The following is a 22,202-nucleotide window of genomic DNA, read 5'->3' on the forward strand; positions in this document are numbered from 1 at the left end:
ATATAGGTTGAATTTTTTTTCTCTGTTAATCCCCATATAGGTCGCCGCCATGTTTGTCCGGCATCCTGCCGCCATGCTGTTTTCTGTGGCACTGTCCCAGACAACACAGTGCCATCTAGTGGTCAAATAATACAACATTGAGGCCTTAAGTTAAAAAGTCAACACGAGAAAGAATACGAGAGAAAGTAGTCACATATCATCCTTTTTGTTTTTATATTTTTTTACATTTTTACTTTCTAAAAATTAAAAACAAATTATTCAAATTCATGGTTTTTTTTTACTGGATGAAATTTTTTTCTAGGGCAGGGGTCTCAAACTCAATTTTCTTGGGCGCCACCGGGGCTAAGGTTTTGGTGATGTTGGGGCTGAATTGGGTTTTCTCCAAAAGAAAAGAGCTGCTAAAAATATTCCCTTCTTCTCAAAATATTTTTCTTTGTTTTTCTGCACAAAACACGATCTAAAAATGAAAAACACTTAGAATTAATATGAAAATAAATCTACTAGAAGCTGGTTAAAAAAAAAATGTCGCGGGTACCAAAAAAAACAAAAACGTTGCGAAAGACTGGAAGGGAAAATGTGAAGAAAAATGACACGGTTTGGTCACTTTGGGTCTCGATATGTATTCTTCCTCGTGCTTTTTAGCACTGGTTTCCGGTTGCGTAAAACAATCCAGTGATATCTATTGTCAAAAATGGCATATCTCTGCACACGGGCACATTTAGGAAATACCACTACATGTTTTACTTTTTAAAAAAAGCTGAAACATAAACAGAAATAGAGGTAAGATGGGCCTTAAAAAAATTCAGCCCGACCCAACCCGAGTCGCGGGTATATAAACCCGAACCCGGCAGCACCTGACATATTGACTCGATTTGGTAATCGATATAAAAGTTTAAAATCTACCGACAAAGTAAACGGCATCGAACTATGCACCTTGGGGTTTACTTGGGGCCTCAAATCGAGTCTACACTATAAGTGCAGTGCCTAAATGAACGCAAAGTGCGCATCTCGGCGGCGTGCAGCGAACAAAAGTGAAACTAATCAAAATGGTAGTGAAAATAAAATAAAATTCTGCAAATTACAAGCTCAAAATTGTGAAAGATTTGGCCACAAATCAGAAGGAAAGCTTGTAAGCTATTGACAAGAAGCAGAATTGACGTTCGACATGAGGGAGGTGGACGGAGGATGCCGTGCGTCTTTTGCCCCAGCACAGAGGACGAAAATTAATTTAGATTTAGTGATATTGAGTTGAACAGACAGTTTGGTAAGCAATTTTATTACCTCAATAATTACTTGAGTAAAAGTAAGTGCATACTGTTTGGATCCTCCAAGAAGGGGAAAAAAAACAAACAATGGCAAGAGAGAAACCCGACCGGCCTGACTTAATGATTGCCATTTTAGGCCCGAATAATAAACCACTGGATAGAAGAAACAATATTTACAAGTGACACATAGTGGTCAAATAATATACATTGTCCCTCTAACCTTCATATTATAGCGGGCGGCCTCAGACTATTATCAAAAGGGCCGCAATTGGCCCGGGAGCCACTCGTTTGAGACCCCTGCTCTAGAGTCACTAAATATTACACACTGTCCCTTTAAAAGTCAAACATTTTATTCAAAAAACACACGTTTCAGGTGAATTGGCTGGTCCAAATTGTCCCTAGGTGTGACTGAGTGAGTGAGTTGTCTGTCCCTGTGTGCCCTGCGATTGGCTGGCAACCAGTTCAGGGTGTCCCCTGCCCACTGCCCGATGATTGCTGGGATGGGCTCCAGCACCCCCGCGACCCTACTGAGGATAAGCGGTGCAGCTGATGAGATGAGATGAGACGTTTATATATGTGACCTGAGATCATGTATTTTTTCACACTGTCACTGTCACGCCTTTTAGAAGCATTATTTTAAAAAAGCTAAAATAAAAATGTTCCCTATACATCTCATGCTTCTTTTTAAATACAAAAATATATATTTTTTAAAAAGCTGGAGAAAAAAAAAACTTCATCACCGGGACATCATTCTCACAAATTCTGAAAGACAAAAAAAGAGAAAATTTATATATTTTACTCTCACAATTAAAAGTCAAATTCCATTTCTTGTTTATACCCTCAAAGTCCACCAAACCGTCTCCATTGAGGTCCACGTCTCGGAGAATCTCGTTGATTTCTCTGTTGGTGACTTGTTCTCCCATCAGTTTCTTCATGGCCTCTCGGAGCTCCGTTAAACTGATCAGGCCGTCGCCATTGGAGTCGAACTGAGAAGGAAAATGGAATCATTGATGATTTTGTTTCCTCAAACCCCCGAAAATACCCCAAAAATGAGCATCAAATTCTGATATATATATATATAGCGCTTAACTAGTCATTGAGAACCTCCAAAGTGCTCTACAATACACTTAACACTTTACCCATACCCAGGCGGCAATAAGTTCCAGAGCTTGTGGGGAAGAGCGGCTGAAAGCTCTGCTCCCGGTCAAGCTGAGACAGGCAGCTGGTATAGTAAGATGGAAGATTAGTGGTTCAGTGTCTTGCCCAGAGATACGTCGACATTTAACTCGGAGGAGGCGGGAATCGAACTTGCGACCTCTTTGGTCCCTAGATTTCTCCACCTCTGGAGCTACTGCAGCCATCAGAAACCAAAGGCATCGGTAGTTTGTCCTTGCAGGCTTGCCATAGCTGTTACAGTGTATTTATAAAGCAGCTAGTGTTCAAATCTTTTTTTTTACAGGATGGAAGTTCTTTTTTTTACCACTAGGAGTCCCTAAATATTACTGCCCCTTTAGGCAAATAAATTATTTTTTAGCAACAGTAGTTTCTCTATTTAAGCTTGTAGTAGTTGAATGCATCATTTCAAAGGCTTTTTCTTAAAGCTTCTAGACTCGAGATTTATTGGTAAGTCTTAAAACGTTTTCTTTTAAGTTACGGTACATTGATAAGTAGATGATTGAATAGATTGCAAAAAGTTGTCGGTCTGTCAATTAATGATTTTTGAGCAAACGTAGTTCGTCACTGCAGGCTTTCCGTAGTTGTGTGTACCTTTTTCAGAAATTCTGAAATGAATGTTTTCGTCCAAAATGTCCGCTTTGCCTGACAGAAAACTCCTAAATGAAATGGTTCTATGCTAAATAACATTTTATTGAAAGTTTTAAGGTTATAACCACTTATGTAAAGGTTTTGTTTGGTTAATTGCTATTTTCCAAAAAGAGTAATTTGTCTACTTATGCTTGCCGTAGTTATAGGTACGTATATATTTTTTTTCCATGAGAAGTAAATGTATAGATTGCCAACAATTACACGTTTTTATGTTAAAGTACTAAATTGATTCCTAACGCTATACACGTTCCAGTTTGCATAAATATGTAGTATGAAGATTGGAATCGCCAATTAAAATTGGTGGTTCGCAATTTTTGAACAACAGTTTGTCCATTTAGGCTCGCCGTAGTTGTATGCGTGTTTTTAAAAGTTTTAAAATTTAAAATCACCGAAGTCTTTGTCGGAAATTTCCACTTTTCCTATCGAAAAGCTACAAACTTCATCTGTAAGTCTGATTTTTTTTGTCATTTTAGATTACAATAATTGCACGGTTAAAAGGGTAATATATTGTACTCTATGTACAATTGTTTGTTTAGCTAATTAGCATGTCGTCTATATGGCGTATTAAATCTCGAATTCACTCTACCTTCTAAAATAATTATTTAAGTTTGCGTTAATATATTGTGTCTATGTGTATATTAAGTAATAGTTCCTAATTCAAACAAATTGTTTTTTTTCGTGTGTTTTACAGATGTGAATGGAACAAGAGTCTATGAAATTATCGGCTTCTGGTGCTTTTGGGTAATTATGAACACATTTACATTATTAAAACGTGATATATTTCATTGGAAGCGTTATTGAAATTTACATTTTAAACTGTTTATAATAAAAGGAAAAATATACACTTGAAGTTGTGATAGTGTGTAATATTTAGTGCCTCCTAGTGTTAAAAAAACATTGATTTTAAATACTAGGAAAAATACAAGAACTATCGTACTATATGTCCATTTTTATACATACAAAAAAAATCATAGGTGAAGAAATGTGTATTTCTTTTACGTATTGGAGTCTATACTTAGTTTTCCGTCAGGTTTGTCATCTCGCTGCCACGCAGCGATCATTTGGCAATAGTTTTCCTTTTGTATTAGACAACAGTGCCCTCTAGTGGTCACATATTACACACATAGGGCTTTAACAGTATTCCTAACCCACAAATACACACACCACTCATAAAAAACCCACTTATTTGTATTTTTTAAAAAAGACGGTCGTTGATGAATAGTTTCTCTAGGGTCACATGTTTTTTTTAATTACCCACCATCTTGGATTACAAGCGTCAACAGAAGAAGATTACTTTCGAAGTTTAGACATGTTTAGTAGATTACGTAAAATGATAAATTGAGGGTAATTAATTGAGACAAGTAAACGTCAACATTTGGGGAAAATACAGCATAAAGTAAGAAATATATTCACCAGCAATCCAAATTTTTGGTTTATACATAATAGTTGACAATGGGAGGTTGCTAACTACCTCAACTCTAATTTTTATCATTTAGCAAATCGATTTGCACACTTTGTACATTTAGATGAGGTTTTGAAGACTAGATGCAAAGAAAATGGGGGTTATAGAACAACATAGACCAAAAAAAAACATGTTGCCATTGAAAACGGGTGTTCTTCCGGTATTTTCTTACCTAAAAAGTCACGTGACTTTTGGGAAGCCTGTTTTAGGAGTGACGGAAAACTGTAGCATGCTTTATTTGTAGATTATTCAAAGTTTTATTGCAAGTTATGGTATCCTCTTTTCCCATTTAATATAACCAAACGTGAAAGGTGATGCAGTATGTGGCCAAATCGACGAGAGGAAAAACATCAAGGACGCAAGAAAATCCTAAAAGAAATCCCATTTTCCATTCTTATTTTAATCGGTTGCCGAGATTTTGCTAACTTAGTTCAAGTTTGTATAAGAATAAAACAACACATGGGCTTAGAGGCTTCAGAGGGTCATGTGAACTTTTTAACGGCCTCCGTGAAAAGACTAGACTTTTCTCATATTTTATTCTATTTTTTTTCCTTTTATCCATTTATCCCTTAGAGGTTTTAGATCGTCAAACCAATTTTAATATCACACAGGAACATACAAAATGCATTTTTGAAATGTTGATTCCATTTTTTGAGTCACAAAAACAATCTAAACCTATCTGGCCCTATGTGAAAAAGTAATCGCCCCCTGATCCTAGTAGAGAGTTGGCGATACCAGAAATCAACCGTTAACGGTAACAGATAATGAGTCTTTGATAAAGTTGTGTAGAAATTTTGGCCCACTTTTCTTGGCAATTTTTTTAAAATCTGCCATTTTGGAGGGTTTTCTAACATAAACGTCCCATTTTTAGGTCACACAACAGCATCTTAATTGGATTTAAATCCAGACTTGGCTGCTCCAAAACCTTCATTTTGAATTTTCCAACCATTCAGAGGTGAACTTGCTGGTGTGGCTTGGATCTTCGTCCTGCTGCATGATCCAAAAGCGCTTTAGTTTGAAAGCATGAACTTACGGCCGGACGTTCTTCTTCAGGATCGCCTGGTAAACACCAGAATTCATATCTCCGTCAACCACAGCAAGTTGTCCTGGTCCTGAGGCAGCAAAGCGGCCCATTTAACGTTAGTGTTTATGACTCCACAATAAAGACACTGGCCGAAAATGGAATCCATGCTTCCCATGTGAAAACCAGAAAAAGTCATCTCACATTTGCCAAAAAGCATCTTGATTATCCTCAAGAATTTTGGAGAAACATTCTGTGGACTGATGAGTCAAAAACTGAACTTTTTAGAAGATGTGCAGCCTGTTACATCTGGCGTTGAAATTGCAGAGTATCTGACAAAAAGAATATGATGCCAACAGTGAAGTATTGTGGTGTTAGTGTGATGGTCTGGGACTACTTTGCTTTCTCAGGACAAGGTTGAGGGAATAATGAATTATGGTGTTTATGGAAGATCCTGAAGGAGAACATCCACCCATCGTGCCCTCAAACTCAAGCGCTTTCGGATCATGGAGCAGCATAACAATCAGAAACACACCAACAAATTCACCTCTGAATGCCTCAAAAACCAAACAAAATATAGGTTCCGGAGTGGCCAAGTCAACATCCGGATTCAAATTTAATTGAGATGCTGTGGTGTGACCTTAAACAGGGAGTTCACACTCTGAAACCCTCCAATATGGCAGGTTTGAAACCATTCTGCAAAGAAGAATGGGCCAAAAGTCCTCCACAGCTTTGTGAAAGACTCAAGATCAATTATGGTAAACATTTGATTTCTGTTATCGCTGCTAAAGGTGGCCCAACTTCCAATGACTTTTTCACATAGGGCCAGATTGGTTTTGATTTTTTTTTGTGCCTTAAATGGAATCAATATATCTCAAACTGCATCTCATATTTCCTTATGTTGTCTTTGTGTGATATAATATTGGTTTGGTGATGTGAAACCTTTTTGAGGGATGAATATGCAAAAACACAGAGATCAGGAAGAGGGTAAATACTTTTTCACGGCACTGTTTATGCTGGAGTGCCATTTCCAATGTTATTGCCAAAAGGTACACTACGTTGTAATCAATGTAATCTTCCATTGTCGCTTGTAATCCAAGATGGTGGTCGCTTATAAAGTCAAATGACCATCTGAAGTCTTTCTTGCTTCACTATAAATTGAATAACAGTAAAATCTCCAGACCTCTTTGAACGCGTCACGTAGTTCTTTGACACCAATCATGTCTGCGGTCTCGGCCAACATTTTGGGTCCCATCAGCTCCACAAAATCCTCAAAATCCACTTTGCCTCCACCTCAGATGTGCAAATTTGACATTTTTTTGAATTAGTCGGAGGGAAAAAGGATTGTGCTTATAGTTTTTGCACTCACATATCTGTTGACTGAGTTCTATAAGCTCCATCTCGGTGGGCATGTATCCCATAGTCCTCATGCACTCCCCCAGATCTTTGTGGCTGATGTAGCCGTCCTTATTTTTGTCAAACTCCAGAAAGGCTTCTCGTAGTTCTGCAAATAAAAACCGGGGAATTATGTTACACACTTTTAAGCAAAAGAGAACAATTATATTTAATATATTTATATATATATGGATACATATTACTCACCATCCAGCTCTTCTGGTCTCAGCTCTCGGTCCTGTTAGAATTATATAAAGTGTTATGAAAATTCAAGAATTTAGTTACAAATATTGAATAAAGTACAACTATTTTAAAACAAATTTTAAGCTGTGAACAATGAAGAGATGAGTGAAGCATTTTGAATATGACAAAAGGTTATTTTAAAAAGTATTGTAAAATTCTATATAACATTCTATTTTTATTTGACAAGGTAAAAAAAAGGGCCTGTAAACAAACTGCTATACGCATTAAGTTGCTGTTTAGGCTATGAAGGTTTATTTTATTTCGACATTCATGAACTTTTGAATAAATAACGATGTTTCGGAGATCAATTGATCACGGTGGATGAATTTGAAAAGGAAAAATTCAATTTTCTTTTACCTTGTATATTTTTGAGGATGCCAATAATTTGTCACTAATGATAACCTTAAATTAGTTAACTAAAATGTTAAAAAATATAACCCAGACATTTTTTTTTTAATTTACGACTTAGGTTGTAATTTTACTTCCTAAAAAAATATTTCATCGTTTTTATTACATTCATTATACAAGTTTCATTTATGGAAAATGATATTGTTTGTGTTGGAGGACAAACATGACACAAACATTCTTCACGCTTTCCAACAGTACAGTACATATAAGGTATCCAGTTTGTGTTGCCTTCCTTGTGAGGCTTGTATTAAGCTATTAATTTTTTAGGGCTCTAAATTTTTGTTTAGTTTTTTGTTGAAAAATGGTTCTTTCAACATTTTAGGTTACCAACCTCTTTGCTGGACTATAGACTCTTAACCGCCTTGGTTGTAGGGGTACCCACATATTCTATATAATACATACAAGATATACAGATATACAAGAAAAACTCTACTTTTTAAATACAACAAAAGTACAAAAATAAAACTACAGTAACACTACAAAAAAAACTACAGAACTTTAATAAACTTAAAAAAAAACCTTCAGTAATACTTCAAAACTAAACAACAAATGAAGTGCTTGAAACAGGGACCTAATTTACTATTTTGCTGTAATTGTGGTCGTTTCAAAAACCAATTTGATGAACTTATCGATTTCAAAAGGAAGTATAACGCGTCACATGCGGCCCCCGACTCCAAATAGTTGCCCACCCCTGGAGTAGAACATGGAATGAGTTTGAGTATGGATGCAAATGATCAAGTCATAGGGGGCCCCCCCAAATCTGATTTTGCTTAGGGCCCCTTGAAGCCGGTCCTGAGCACAATGACAACGAAAATAACAATGAGTGGATGTTGTGGGGCTGCGAAATGGGTCACAAGTTGTACACCACAACCCCATTGTAATTTGATCGTTCATCCGTGGAGCTGAAGGATTGACCCATGATGATAATGATAATGGAGGGTCCACATGGCGTTACGTACGAGCGTCAGAGAAAATCCTCGCTTGAGGAAGACGCAGGCGGGGCCCGCAATCTCCCCAAGAATGCCGCTGCCCTCCGTCCTCACAGGATATTTGAATGCGTCTTCCGTCATTCCTTTGTCTTCCTCCTTTCCTGGCTGCTGTGCCCCCATTTGTCCTCTCCGAGACCCCAATGACACCCCCTTTAGGGTCAGACCGGATCGTTAGCCTCGTCAGCCATGTTTGATGACTAAATAACTTAATTCGCAGGAGCATTCATGAACAGGCCCTATCATAGCTTCAATTCAATGATGTGCACAGAGGGACACAAGGTGGTGCTAGACATCCTGCTCCTGTGGGCGCTCTAAAGATATTTGCTCTTTCTGAATGTTTTGGTTTTGTTTGGACCAATAACTCTTGTCAATGCACGATTTTTTGTATGTTTGTTCTTTAAGTCTAGGAAGAAAAAACATTTTTTTTTTCAAAAACACATCTTAAATATGACTGGTTGCCTTATCAAAATGTTTCCAACAATTTATTTTCATTATAATTCCTAATTGTCTCAATATGTGATCATTATTCTTTGAAGCCACAAATTCATGGAAAGCAAAGTTGTCCACAAATAGTCACTTGGTGGTGCTACACTATCTCCTTATATATATATATATATATATATATATATATATATATATATAAGAGGTAAAAATACAAAATCATGCATTGTGATTTCTGTTTTTTTTTCTTTTTAGTTTAGCTCTCTCACAGTGGACATGCACCTACGATGAAAATTTCAGACCCCTCAATGAATTCTAAGTGGGAGAAATAGCAAAATAGAAGGGTGTTCATATACTTATTTTCTTCACCATATAAATCTGTGAATTTAAAAAATATATTTAATAAAGATTTTTATACTTTTTGTATAACTACACAGTACATATAAAAAATTGGGGGTTTATTTCTTGCTTTACTTGACTTAAATATTTCGCAATGCAAATTTATTATTTCTTAAAAACTTTTATTTTATTTACCAAAATAGAAAAGGCCCGAATACTGTCCTCCTAACCAATCAATAGTACTGTCAGCGACCCAAATTAAAAACTTCTATTTTATGTAAAAAAAGCGCCACAAACAATTTAAATATGATTTAAATAGCTGAATAAAATGTATAAAAAGACCCTTTTACTCCCCATTCTGAATCCAAGATCTAAATCAATCAAACGGTCATTAAATCCAATTTTCATTGCCAATGATTTTGCACTGTGACTGCCAGATCGAGTTCTTACCTTCCTCATTTTTTCTTTCATCGATGATTTAGTGCAATTTCCCATCAGCCTCTTTTTTGTGTCCCATGATTTCAAAAATGCATCTCCTCCATCACTGAGAAAAATCGCAAAGCCTCGAGGACAACGTAGAATCCACGCCGCGTAGAAATGCCGATAGACTCCGCCCACAAACCCCGCCCACATTTACGAGCAAATCAGCCTTGCAACGCACAAAAACGGAATTGCATCTCGGTTCCTCTTTTGCCGCTCATCAAGCATTGTAATCTCCAAGAATTAAGAGGCTCCCAAAAACGGAAGGCGATTATTCGCCGCTGTGTCAGATTAAAGGAGAGGGTGTGATGATGAAATGGAGAGACCAAATGAGGCGAAACTGGGGGGAAAAAAGGACTGTAATTTTCAGCCTAAAAGGCGCACCTAAAAACCCCGAATCGGCTATAAATTTGAAAATGCGCTTTATAATCAGGTGCATCATATAGTCCAGAAAATATGGTAATTACAAACCCCCAATACTCCAGAGAAAAAAAAACATTAAAATAACAAAATAGAACATATTGTCTTATATTTGAAATGAAATGATCTGCATTAATATAGCAAGTCAATGAAGACTTCCCAAAGCGCTTTACAATGTGCTTCACATTTACCCATTCACACACACTCACACACCAATAGTGGCCGTGCAGCCATGTAAGGCGCCAACCTGCTTATTGGGGGCATTAGGGGTTCAGTGGCTTACCAAAGGACACTTCGAGGAGCCGGGATTCGAACCTGCGATCTCTTGATCTACCTCCTGAGCTAATGCAGCCCCACAAATATATAACGAAAAACTATGTTTTTTGGGGTGCGCCTCATCCTGCAGAATATATGGTAATTTCATAATATTGTACCAATTTTTCTGAATTATAAGGCACACCTGATTATAAAGTGCTCCTTTTAAAAAGTATTTCTCTGCCAAATGTGTTTCCCATATAAAGGGCGCACTGGACTATAAGATGCGCAAAATTAAAACCACAGCAAGAGTGAGGGTTGCATAAAAAAAATGTACTATGTGGTAGCATTTTATTGTAACTATTTCCGATTTTATACACCAGTACTGTGTATCTGATATTTAAAGGGCACTGGATTATAAAGCAGACTTTTGAATTACAGTAATCCTCGCTGTACCTAGGATTACTTATCGTGGTTTCGCTACTTTGTTCCATCGCGTATTGTGTTCTGCATTCTGATTGGCTAAACCGAGGAAGATGCTTTCTATCGCCAACAAAGTTAAACCTCACCACCCGCTAAACTTGCTCTGGAGCCACATACGGATCTTTGGTGGATCCCCGGCACTTTTTTAGTTAGTTTCTGTAGGACACAACCAGAAGGTAAATGCAGTTTTCCGAAACTTCCACATGGCAGCAAAGTATCATGTAAAGTGAAGTGTATTTCATAGTTGTGCAATAAAACAGCAATATTGGTTTTGAAATCAAATTTTGACACTACAAAAGTTATTTTAAAATGTTTTGAAAGATTATATATACATTTCTCAAATTTTAAAGTATAGTAGTTTTATTTGTTATTCAAATACTTGTGCCTGTAAATTGGGTTTGTTCTTGAGTAATAAATACATCATTATTTAATAAATAATAATAAATAAACAAAGGTTTCTACTTCGAGGGTTTTCACTATTGCGGAGCGTTATTGAAATGCAACTGCCGCAAAAAACGAGGGATTACTGTATTGTCCAACTGGGTTTTTAGGTCTACCCTGTAGTCCAAAATAAATACGGTATTTGTTATTTATCCAGTCCCGGGGTAACCCACTTTTTCAAAGCTTGGATTTACTTTTTCGTTACTGAAAAGCATTCATATGCATTTCTATAATAACTTGTGTTATAATCAGGTTATTACCAGGTTGTATTTAATTACACATAGGGTAATAAATAGGCCCAGTTGGCCACTTAGAGGTGTTAGAAATCCAATTTGCAAGAAAATCACATTGACCCATCACCGCCCACGCACGACCAACCGACACCGACGGCTAACCGATACGGTTATGACTGATTAATTAGCGTCTCGGTTTCCCTCTTGCCTTTCAATTCATCATTTAAACGAGGTCCGGTCGTGCACGATTGGCAACGACGCGGTGTCGGATGCCCGACAACAGGTATCGGCTAACGAGAGCTGTCACTCAAAGAGGTCGAAGATATGGGGTGGATTCGATGTTAATAGATAGATAGATGGATACTTTATTCATCTCTGTAGAGAAATTCACACTTCCAGCAGTATCATTGTGTTGAAAATAAAACAATAATAAAATAAAATATAGAATACAAAAATACCCAATATAACGTGTTGATATAGAGTATTTAAATAGTGCTACAGAAAATACGCACTGTAATAAAAATAGGGTAATATGCAAATGTGGGGGTGGGGTTTAATGTGGGCTTTTACTCCCCCGGGTGGAGTTAAAGAGCCTCATGGCATGAGGAAGTGTCCAGGTCTGTGCCTTGTACACAACAAAAATACATTTATTGACTCGATAAAATGCATTAAATGAATATGATAGATTGCATAAATGTAATACAATAATTAAAACAATATGCAAATAATAAAAATATGATAAATAGAATAAATATTTATGAATGAAATCTATACATAAAGAATAAATATAATACGTGAAAAAAGTCATTTAAAAATTTGAGTTTTTGCTCACTTTAAGTATTATTTTCTTTTAAAAAAAGTATTAAAAACATACAAGAACTATTTTTTTAAGTTAATTTTGTTTTTATTTTTAAGAAAAACAAAACAAATTTAACAACATGAATTAAAATAAGTCACTTGGCCAAATTCTTGCTCATATTTTGTATTTACGTGATTTATTAAAAGCTATTAAAATATTTAAAAAAACATACATTTTTAAGAAAATAATAAATAAACACTATAATGGTTGGTTGATATAAATTTACAATAAGTAATTAAATAAAAAATACATCTTGCCACTTTTCAAATGTTTGCTCAATTTAAGTATTTTAATTAACTAAAAAACACATGTAAAGTATGCGAAAGAATATATATATTCTCATTTTGTTAAAGATATCTTAAGGAAACAATAAAAAAACATAGTATAGTAAAGAAATAATTATCATTTTGCTCCATTTCCCTGCTATTTTTGAATATTCTAAAAATAAAAAAACACAAATTTGTAATTATTTTTCCTCTTTGTTAAAAGATCATTTTTAAAATAAATGAGGAGCACTTAGCCACGTTGATCATTGTTACATTTAATTCAATGGAGCTAATGGAGTTGATGATAAAAAAGTCGGAGTATCGGGTGGTAAAATAGTTGTTCAGCATAACCTCTGTATAACACTCGTATCATTATAACCTGGTGTCACGGTTGCCATGGCGCCCAATTGGCCCCGCCCGTGTGGCGCCAGCTGCAGCTCGTTAACAGATTGGCTTTCTTTCTATTTTAAGCTTAGCGCTGTCACGCTTCCCTTGTCAGCCCGTCAACGAACCTCTGCACCGCGAGACGTGGGTTTCGACACGGTCCTGTTCCTGTTGGTATCTCCTGTCCGTTTTTTTGTCCTGTTTAATTTTGGTTTACTGTTTTGTTTCCGTCTATTTTTGTCCTGTTTATTATTTTCTCAAGTTTTCGTTCCTGTCTAGTTTCTCCTGTTTATTTTCGATATGCTGATTCGTTATCTATCCTGTCTGTCCTGTCCGGTATCGACCCCATCCATCCAATATCAACTCTGGCAATTGGAATCGATCTCGTCGGTCTCTGGCTTCCCGTCTTTCCACGCCAGACCGGCTGCCTAACATGCGTGACTCCCCATTTCCCGTGAAATAAATACGCGATTGGGTCCTGATCCTGTTCTGGTTCTTGACACCTGTAGCCTCCACAGATTCCTCCGCTATGCCGCAAGTGAGCAAAAGAGGAGCGGGGAAGGGGCGAGAGCACTGCTAGGAATCAAATGGACTGAACCATTTCAAGGCAGCGGAGTATTCCCGATGCTGCGTTGTTTACATTTTTGTATTGTATTACTTTCTTTATTTATTATCTAACATTTTACATCATATATGAGTCTATCCTGTCCCTTATTATATATATGGGCGGCAGTAGCTCAGGAGGTAGAGCGCTCGTCTTGGGATCAAGGGATCCCAGTTCGAATCCCGGCTCGTCCGTGTTACATGTGGAAGTGTCCTTGGGTAAGACACTGAACCCCTATTACCCCCAATAAGCAGGTTAGCGCCTTAAATGGCTGCAAGGCCGCTATTGGGAAATGTAAAGCGCTTTGGGAAGTCATTGACTTGAAAAGCGCTATATAAATGGAGATGATTTCATTTATAAAGGAAAACAGTTTTAAAGACGCTATACATTTCGGGGGTGCTTGAAAACGGGCCGGTTCCATTATTCCCGGACATCAGCGGTTGACTTTTTTCCTTTTTTCGTAGATCCTCCTCCTCCTCTGGAACGGTAAACCACTCACAGGCCTCAGCCCCGTCTAATCTCCGATCCGATTCCCTCAGATGATCCCCGCGTTGAGTGACACGAGACGAGCCTCGCAACGGCCGTCTCGTCGTATCCAGCTCGATCGTATCCGTTACGGATTACACTTTTGCAAACGTTTCCTAAAGTAAAGGAGCTTAAAACACACGCCATCTCATCTTTAACGTCCGTGCACTTAAGAGAAATGAGATGGAATATGGCACATGTATTAAATGCAGCGGATGAGGGGAGATGAGCTGCAAAAAATAGGGGGGGGGGGGAACTACGGACAAATATAACCTGCTCAAATAAGCAGACGGTGTCGATTATCACTCTTTTCTCTGAAAAATACTGTCACATCTTTAAAAAAAACGAGTTATCCTTACGAATATCTATCCATTGCACTTGAAAAGGCACAGCAAGAAGGTGTAGAGGTGCAACGATCAATTCATCAGCTACTATTTGATTACTACATAAAAACAAAACTATTTTTGAACTTGATTAACTGTCAATAACTGCTAAAAGTACAATTTTCCAGTAAGTGCATTTGTGAATACGTTCATATGAGGAGATCATTTCTTCCTCATGCCATGAGGCTCTTTAACTCTACCCAGGGGAGTAAAAGTCCACAGTAAACCGCACCCCCACATTTGCATATTACCCTATTTTTATTATGGTGTGTATTTTCCGTAGCACTATTTAAATACTCTATTGTATATCTTTTATTTTATTATTTTATTTTTCAACACAAGGTTACTGCTGGGAGTGTGAATTTCCCTATGGGGATGAATAAAGTATCTATCTATCTATCAAGACATCTGTCTATCTATCCGTCTGGCTGTCTGTCTGTCTGTCTGTCTAGACATCTATCTATCTAGACATCTATCTATCTAGACATCTATCTAGATATCTATCTAGACATTTATCTAGACATCTATCTGTCGAGTAATCTATCTATCTAGACATCTATCTATCTATTTAGACATCTAGACATCTAGTAATCTATCTAACTAGACATCTAGTAATCTATCTAACTAGACATCTAGACATCTATATCTATCTATCTAGACATCTATATCTATCTATCTAGACATCCATCTATTGAGACATCTATTTATCTATCTAGACATCTAGACATTATCTATCTATCTAGACATCTATCTAGACATCTATCTATCTTTCTAACTATCTATCTAGACATCTAGACATCTATCTAGACATCTATCTATCTTATCTATCTTATCTATCTATCTATCTATCTATCTATAATTCATGGTCAGGCTGGGGTTTGGGTCAGAAGGCTAGGGATAGGGTAAAGGCTACGGTAAGGGAGGTTAGAGCTTGTTGTTAATTCAGTTTTTGTAAATTGTTTATTGTATTTAGTTAGTTTTTTATTTTCTTCATGTAAAATGATCTTTAACAAAATAAGAAAAACATATATTTTTAGTATATTCAAAAATACCAGGGAAATTGAGCAAAATGATAATGATTTCTTATTGTAGTTTTTCTATTATTTTCTTAGAAATAAAAAAAATATCTTTAATAAAACAAGAAAAATCTATCTTCGAACCATTCTTTTGTATGTTTTACTTGTGTTTTTTTTTAGTAAATTCAGAAAATAATTCTTGACTTGGGAAAACTTTTAAAAGGCGACACGATGTATTTTTAATTGAATTATTCTTAATTTATACCAACATACAATTTTAGGGTTTATTTATGTATTTATATATGTATTTAAAACTAACAAGTGATTTTATTTTAAATATTTTTAATTTTTTTAGTAAATTACGAAATTACAAAAAAATCCTAAAAACTGGATCTGTGAATGAGTCCATTAATTGGAATCCATGGTTTGGGTCAGGAGGATAGGGTTAGGTCCTAACCCTAAGGTCCTAACCGTTAGGAATTAAGTAAGGGGGTTAGAGCTAGATTTAAGGTTACATTTGTCTGCATTTAAATAGCACTTTTCAAGTCACAAAGCGCTTTACAATGTGCTTCACATTTACCCTTTCACCAAGTGGCATCAGGAGTTCAGTGTCAGGGGCTACTAGTGCTGGTCTAGGGTTATTACTAAGTTTGGGTTTGGGCTAGGACTAAGCAGAGTTGGGTAGGGTTACTTTAACTGGATTACTTTCAATTACTTTTGGATTACTCCAATACCAAATATGCTAATAAAAGACAAAATAAACTAAATATGAATAAAATGATGACTCACAACACGTGGTAAGCTTTCTCTCCTGGCTTTGATCTCTTTGATCATAAAATGCGACAGAAACAAAAATGAAAATAAATCCAAACAGCTTGCCAACATCATTTTTGCCGGTCCATGTATTCCGTTACTCCCCAAGCCTGCACAAAATTTTGTCATTTTATTCATATTTAGTTTCTTTTGTCTTTTATTAGATTATTTGGTATTGGAGTAATTGAAGGTAATCAAGTTAAAGTAACCCTACCCAACCCTGGGGCTAAGACTATGTTTTGGGATAGGTTTAAGCTAGATTTCGGGCAGTGCTTCGCAATTATTTTCTGTTATGCCTCTCAGAAGAGAAAATCAGATCTATAGTAGCCTTTTTAGCCTCCTATCATGACTAACTGGATGCATTCCCTGTGGAGAATGATGCACCACGTGACTAGGATACCCCTTCAAGTTTAACCTCATTACAATATCAATGCATTACAGTATGTTCCATTGCATGGATAAAACTAAGAAATGCTATATAGAAATCTGCATGCATTTCTAAAAATCCAATTACAGCCTTTTGAAAAGGTAAAGTGAATAAAATCACATTTATGCAGTTTAAGTTTGATTTCTGTGCAGTTATATTTCTCTTTTTTTCTCTTTGGGGTCCACGGCCGATCACACACCCTCCGGTTTGTTCCATGGAACGGCAAAAATGATGTTGGCAAGCTGTTAGGATTTATTTTCATTTTGTTTCTGTCGCATTTGATGTTAGTTTTCCCAGAGATCAAAGCCAGGAGAGAAAGCTTACCACGTGTTGTGAGTCACCATTTTATTCATATTTAGCTTCTTTTGTCTTTTATTAGCATATTTGGTATTGGAGTCATCCAAAAGTAATTGAAAGTAATCCAGTTAAAGTAACTCTACCCAACCCTGGGCGTGAGGGAGCCACTACCCATGCGGATACTGAGCTGCAGGTTGCCGACCCCCAGGTTAGGGCTAGGGTTACTATTAACTCTGTCTTTTTTGTTTGGGTGTGGTGTTAACGTTTAGATGATTTCAATAAAAAATGTGATGTAAATATCTGTCGATTTATGGATTATGATGAATTCTTTAGATTTCCTGGACTATGTTTCAAAACCTTTTCCTACCTGTCCAAAAACAGAGTCCACAATGGGAAGCAGGTGTCCAGGCTCCAACTCTTTCACCTCCTCTTCGTTCCTCTGCGATTCTTCCGCGGTCTCCTCCGGCGTCTCGGTGTGGCCGACGCATCGGTGATGGCGATCGGATTGCGGCGCCGATATTTGGATATCGTCCGTGCGCTTCCTTTGCTTTTCCACTTTCTTCTTGATGGCGGCCTGCACCTGATTGGTTGGAGAACATCGCTGGAAGGTCAGACTCTGTCTAAAAACTCCAGATTTACTTTATTCCAACTTTAACGCAAATTATTTTAAAATTGATTCATACAATTAAGCCTAACCCTATCCTCCCTGCAGCTGATTAATCGGGTGATGTGAACTACTTTGAAACTGACTTGTAGCTCTTACCCTAACCTCTGCAACCGATTAATCGAATGTTAATGGCGGCCTGCACCTGATTGGTTGGAGAACATCGCTTTTAGGTCAGACTCAGTTTCAACACACCGAATTTACTTTATTCCGACTATAATCAGGTGTCCAAACTATTTTGAAATCGATTAATACCTTTAAGCCTAACCCTATCCTTAATTGGGTCATATGAGCTATTTTGAAATTGACTTATAGCTCTTGCACTAACCTCTCAGCAACTGATTAATCGTCTGGTAAGAAACCTTTTTTTAAAACCAACTCGGTGGCCTTGGGGGTAGGGGCGCCTGCCCCGAGACTGGGAAGTCGCTGATTCAAGCCTCGGCCGAGTCATACCTAAGACTTACAACATTGGTACTTATTGCTTCCCTGCTTGGCGCTCGGCATTAGGAGTTGGAATTGGAGGGTTTGGTTACCTAATGACAACACATCAGTTGGGTACAACACATCAGTTGGGTTGAGCGAGGGGGCTGGGAATCCCCTCCTCTGTATCAATCTCCCAGAAAGAGTCAAAAAAAGACTCTAGCCACCTCCCACTAGGGGGATATGGCTCCGGTGTATGTATATATATGTATATCTGATCTCATTAGCTACACCGCTTATCCTCAGTAGGGTCGCGGGGGTGCTGGAGCCCATCTCATCGGGCAGTGGGCAGGGGACACTCTGAACTGGTTGCCAGCCAATCGCAGGGCACACAGGGACAGACAACTCGCTCGCTCATTCACACCTAGGGACAATTTGGACCGGCCAATTCACCTGCAATGCATGTTTTTGGAATGTGGGAGGAAACCGGAGTGCCCGGAGGAAACCCACGCAAGCATGGGGAGAACATACAAACTCCGCACAGGAGTTGGATTTGGTTCCCAAGACATGAACTGTGCCGCACATTCGCTAACCACTGCGCCGCCGTGCTGCCCCATATATATATATACATATATATATATATAAAAGAAACCTTTTTAAATAAATGTATAGATCTAAACCAAACCTCTCTGTAACCTATCAATCTGCCAATGTCGTCCTATAGTGCCTCACCTCTTGAAACTGTTTTTAAATCAATTTTGAGCACTAACCCTGAACTATGAGTTACCAAATTAATGGGTCAAAATGAACCCTATGGAAGTCAAATATAATTGTAAGCCTAACCTCCCTGCATCTAATTCATTGGTCTATATGAACTATTTTGAAGTCGATTGGTATGAACTACTTTGAAGTTGACTTATAGCTCTTTCCCTAACCTCTCTGTCATTTTGTGCCAGCTTATCTTCCCTCTTGCCTCATAGTTACACCTCTAGTTGAAATATAATATTTATTCATTTATCAAGTGTTGTTCTCTTACAAAACCATATTAAGACAAATATTTCCTCCTCTTCACTGGTTGTTTGCTAGGTTCAGGGCGGGGGTCGGCAACCTGTCGCTTTTCTGCCCTAGTGCTTTTTCAAAAAAAGTTTGGGAATAGAAAAAGGTGATTGAAGGAAACATGTTTTTTTTTTGTATATGGTTTCTGTTTCAGGACAAACACAACACAAAACGTCTTTGAAGTTTTCCAATGCTTCAAAAATATTCCCAGGAAATATTTAACATCAATGGCGAACTTCTGTGTATGAATCCCATATTTCTTTTGATTTTAAATAGGTCTGTCTCCAGGAACTTTTTCATTGTTGTTCTTTCGTTTTTTTAATGGCTCTCTCAACATTTTGGGTTGCCATTACCTGGTTCAGGGCTCGAATTATTTTCAGGGTTGGGATATGGTTCAATAATATCATGGACTGGCTTGGTCATTTTTTAGAATATGTTATTTGTAGCAGCAATTATTGTATAACATCCAGTGACGTCAAGGGAGGCAGCTTCACCATGAATATATACAATATCAAAAATATATTCAATGGTTATACTCTTTCAATGTTAAAATGATTTCTTATATACACTTCACAATTTTTGGATTTTCTTATTTAAAGTGGTGAAATATTCACATTATATCACAAATACTATTAATACTATTAGAATGTAATAATGTGCTAGGGATCTGCAGAGTGAGGCACCTAATTCTCCTGCCTCACAACAGGAGGCAGTAGTGAGACCATGGATTGTTATTTGTCACACACCTCTGCCCCAAACAAGATCATTTTGTGATAGTGTTATCAAGCTAACAGCAAGTGAAGCCATGCAGTCATTTTTTTTTTACATTCACCTTTTTTATAATGGAAGATTACCCATCATGCTTTTATTCAAAAAGAACTGTGCATAGGCTTCATTAATTACTTAAGGTAAGACAATACATGTACTTTTAGTTTATCTATTGCTTTCTTTGAATGATGAATAAGATGTTGGTTCATCCATCCATCCAGCCATCATCTGTACCGCTTATCAACAGTAGGGTCGCGGGCGTGCAGCTGTCTTCGGGCAGTAGGCAGGGGACACCCTGAACTGGTTGCCAGCCAGTCGCAGGGCACACAGAGACGAACAGCTCATTCACACCTAAGGACAATTTGGACCGGCCAAATAACCTGACATGCATGTTTTGGAATGTGGGAGGAAAACCATGCAAGCACAGGGAGAATATACAAACTCCACACGGGGAGGCTGCGGTAGCTGGATTCTGCACCCTGAGACTACATGCTAACCACCTATCCGCCGTGCCGCCCTGATGTAGGTTCATTTATTTCTAAATCTGTCCCACTGGACACCAACCTGACTGCATGCCACCGATAATATCATTTACCAAAACACTGCACAGGTTTGAAATAATCCTTATCAAACAATCCAAAATAAACCATTTAGAAGGGAAATCTATTTCACTTGAATCGGGAGCAATTTTTCCGATTTAATGCGTAGAGCGGTGACCCACCTGCTTGGCGGTCCTCTCCTGTGGCACGCTCATGGCTGCGGCACCGCCTACTGCCGCCGGCGTTGGCTCTCGAATGATCATGAACATGTTATTACCACGCTCTTTTTCTCCCCTCTCTCTCTCTCTCCCGTACGCTCGCCCTCCCTCTTCCCGTTTTGAATCCCTCAGCCGCTCTCCGATCTGTTTTTATTTTGCAATGCGCAAAAAAAGTTTGACTGAGAAGTTAAAACCCAAAGGCGAGATTCTCCGTCATCCCGTCCTCCCGCCTCTTGGATTTCTTCTGGACAAATTCGTCTCTTGGTGGCTTTTTATCATCAGCTTTGTCTCGACCGCAGGATTAAGTTGCTGGCTTTTAGGCGACACCCGAAACGAACAGGCCCCACGCCACCCAAGGGTGCTTTACGCCTCGCCCTTTATGACCTTGAGCCTTCACGGCCTTCTCCTTTTCAAGATGGGATGACGCTCACCGTGCCTCAACGGATATACATTTTCCTCTCGTTTTTTCAGTGCGTGGGGAGAGCTAATTAAGTTTGTGATTGTAAAAAAAGTGCTTAACACAAAATTCAGGATTTGAGAGCTTTTTTTATTAAACAAAAAAGAAGTTCAAAGTAGAAATTTTGCCACAATTTCCGCGCAAAACGATATTGATACAAGTGCTCTGAAAAAATCCCTGATACCGATATCCACTGCCGACAACATTTGATCTTTCGCATAACATTTACCAAAAGACCAATAAATATGTTTTTTAGAATTACAATTTACTTAAATTTTATCAAATTATTAGCACTTTTTTTTTAAATAAAATATTTCCCTATATACAAATACTTTGTATATATTTTAAACCAAATTCGTTTCAGAAAATGTGTTAGCTATTGGCACGTTCACTGCTGTTGACTTGCTTTTGCCGAAAGTGGAAGATAGCTTTCCAGGTTTCTTTTTTATTTTTAATTCCATTATTTCCAATGAAATGTTCCAAACTTTCTAAATTTGAGGAATATTTCAACACAATTTCTCACTGCTCCTTTATTTTTTTTCCCCTTGCCCTCTCCATTCGTTTCTATCTAAATCCCCTTTTCATTACAGAATCTGTTGTCCTCAAAATTGGATTACTGTATTTTCCATTTGACAAGGTCGGCTTTTCATGCAGTTGCATGACACAAATCGGGAGATGCTTTAATGCTGTTTTCTTTTTAGTTTTGTTTGTGTGTGTGTGTGTGGTTGTAAACTCAATCTCTCTCTGATCATTTGCGTCGCCTGAAAATGCTCTTGCATGCGTAATCTCATCCGGCGAGCTTCACTG

The 22,202-nt window shown here is 37.6% G+C and overlaps 1 protein-coding gene across 2 annotated transcripts; it reads right to left on the reverse strand.

Moving 5' to 3' along the window:
- Positions 1 to 1,003: 1,003 nt before the first annotated feature.
- Positions 1,004 to 20,989, reverse strand: LOC148360196 (calcium-binding protein 2-like). Of its 2 annotated transcripts, XM_088343641.1 has the most exons (8): positions 20,903 to 20,989; positions 17,641 to 17,853; positions 8,578 to 8,757; positions 7,175 to 7,205; positions 6,942 to 7,076; positions 6,756 to 6,865; positions 2,104 to 2,251; positions 1,004 to 2,027 (listed from the first exon to the last, which is right to left on the reverse strand). In XM_088343641.1, exons 1-8 carry the CDS (start codon positions 20,987 to 20,989, stop codon positions 2,002 to 2,004), a joined length of 930 nt encoding a protein of 309 aa, XP_088199767.1. In that variant the 3' UTR covers positions 1,004 to 2,001. The 2 variants fall into 2 exon arrangements, with proteins under 2 accessions (XP_088199767.1, XP_088199768.1); XM_088343642.1 differs by lacking the exon at positions 8,578 to 8,757.
- Positions 20,990 to 22,202: the final 1,213 nt, after the last annotated feature.

Source organism: Urocampus carinirostris, chromosome 9 (genome assembly GCF_059441175.1).
Source record: "Urocampus carinirostris isolate Australia breed hairy pipefish chromosome 9, RoL_Ucar_1.0, whole genome shotgun sequence".
Classification (NCBI taxonomy): domain Eukaryota; kingdom Metazoa; phylum Chordata; class Actinopteri; order Syngnathiformes; family Syngnathidae; genus Urocampus; species Urocampus carinirostris.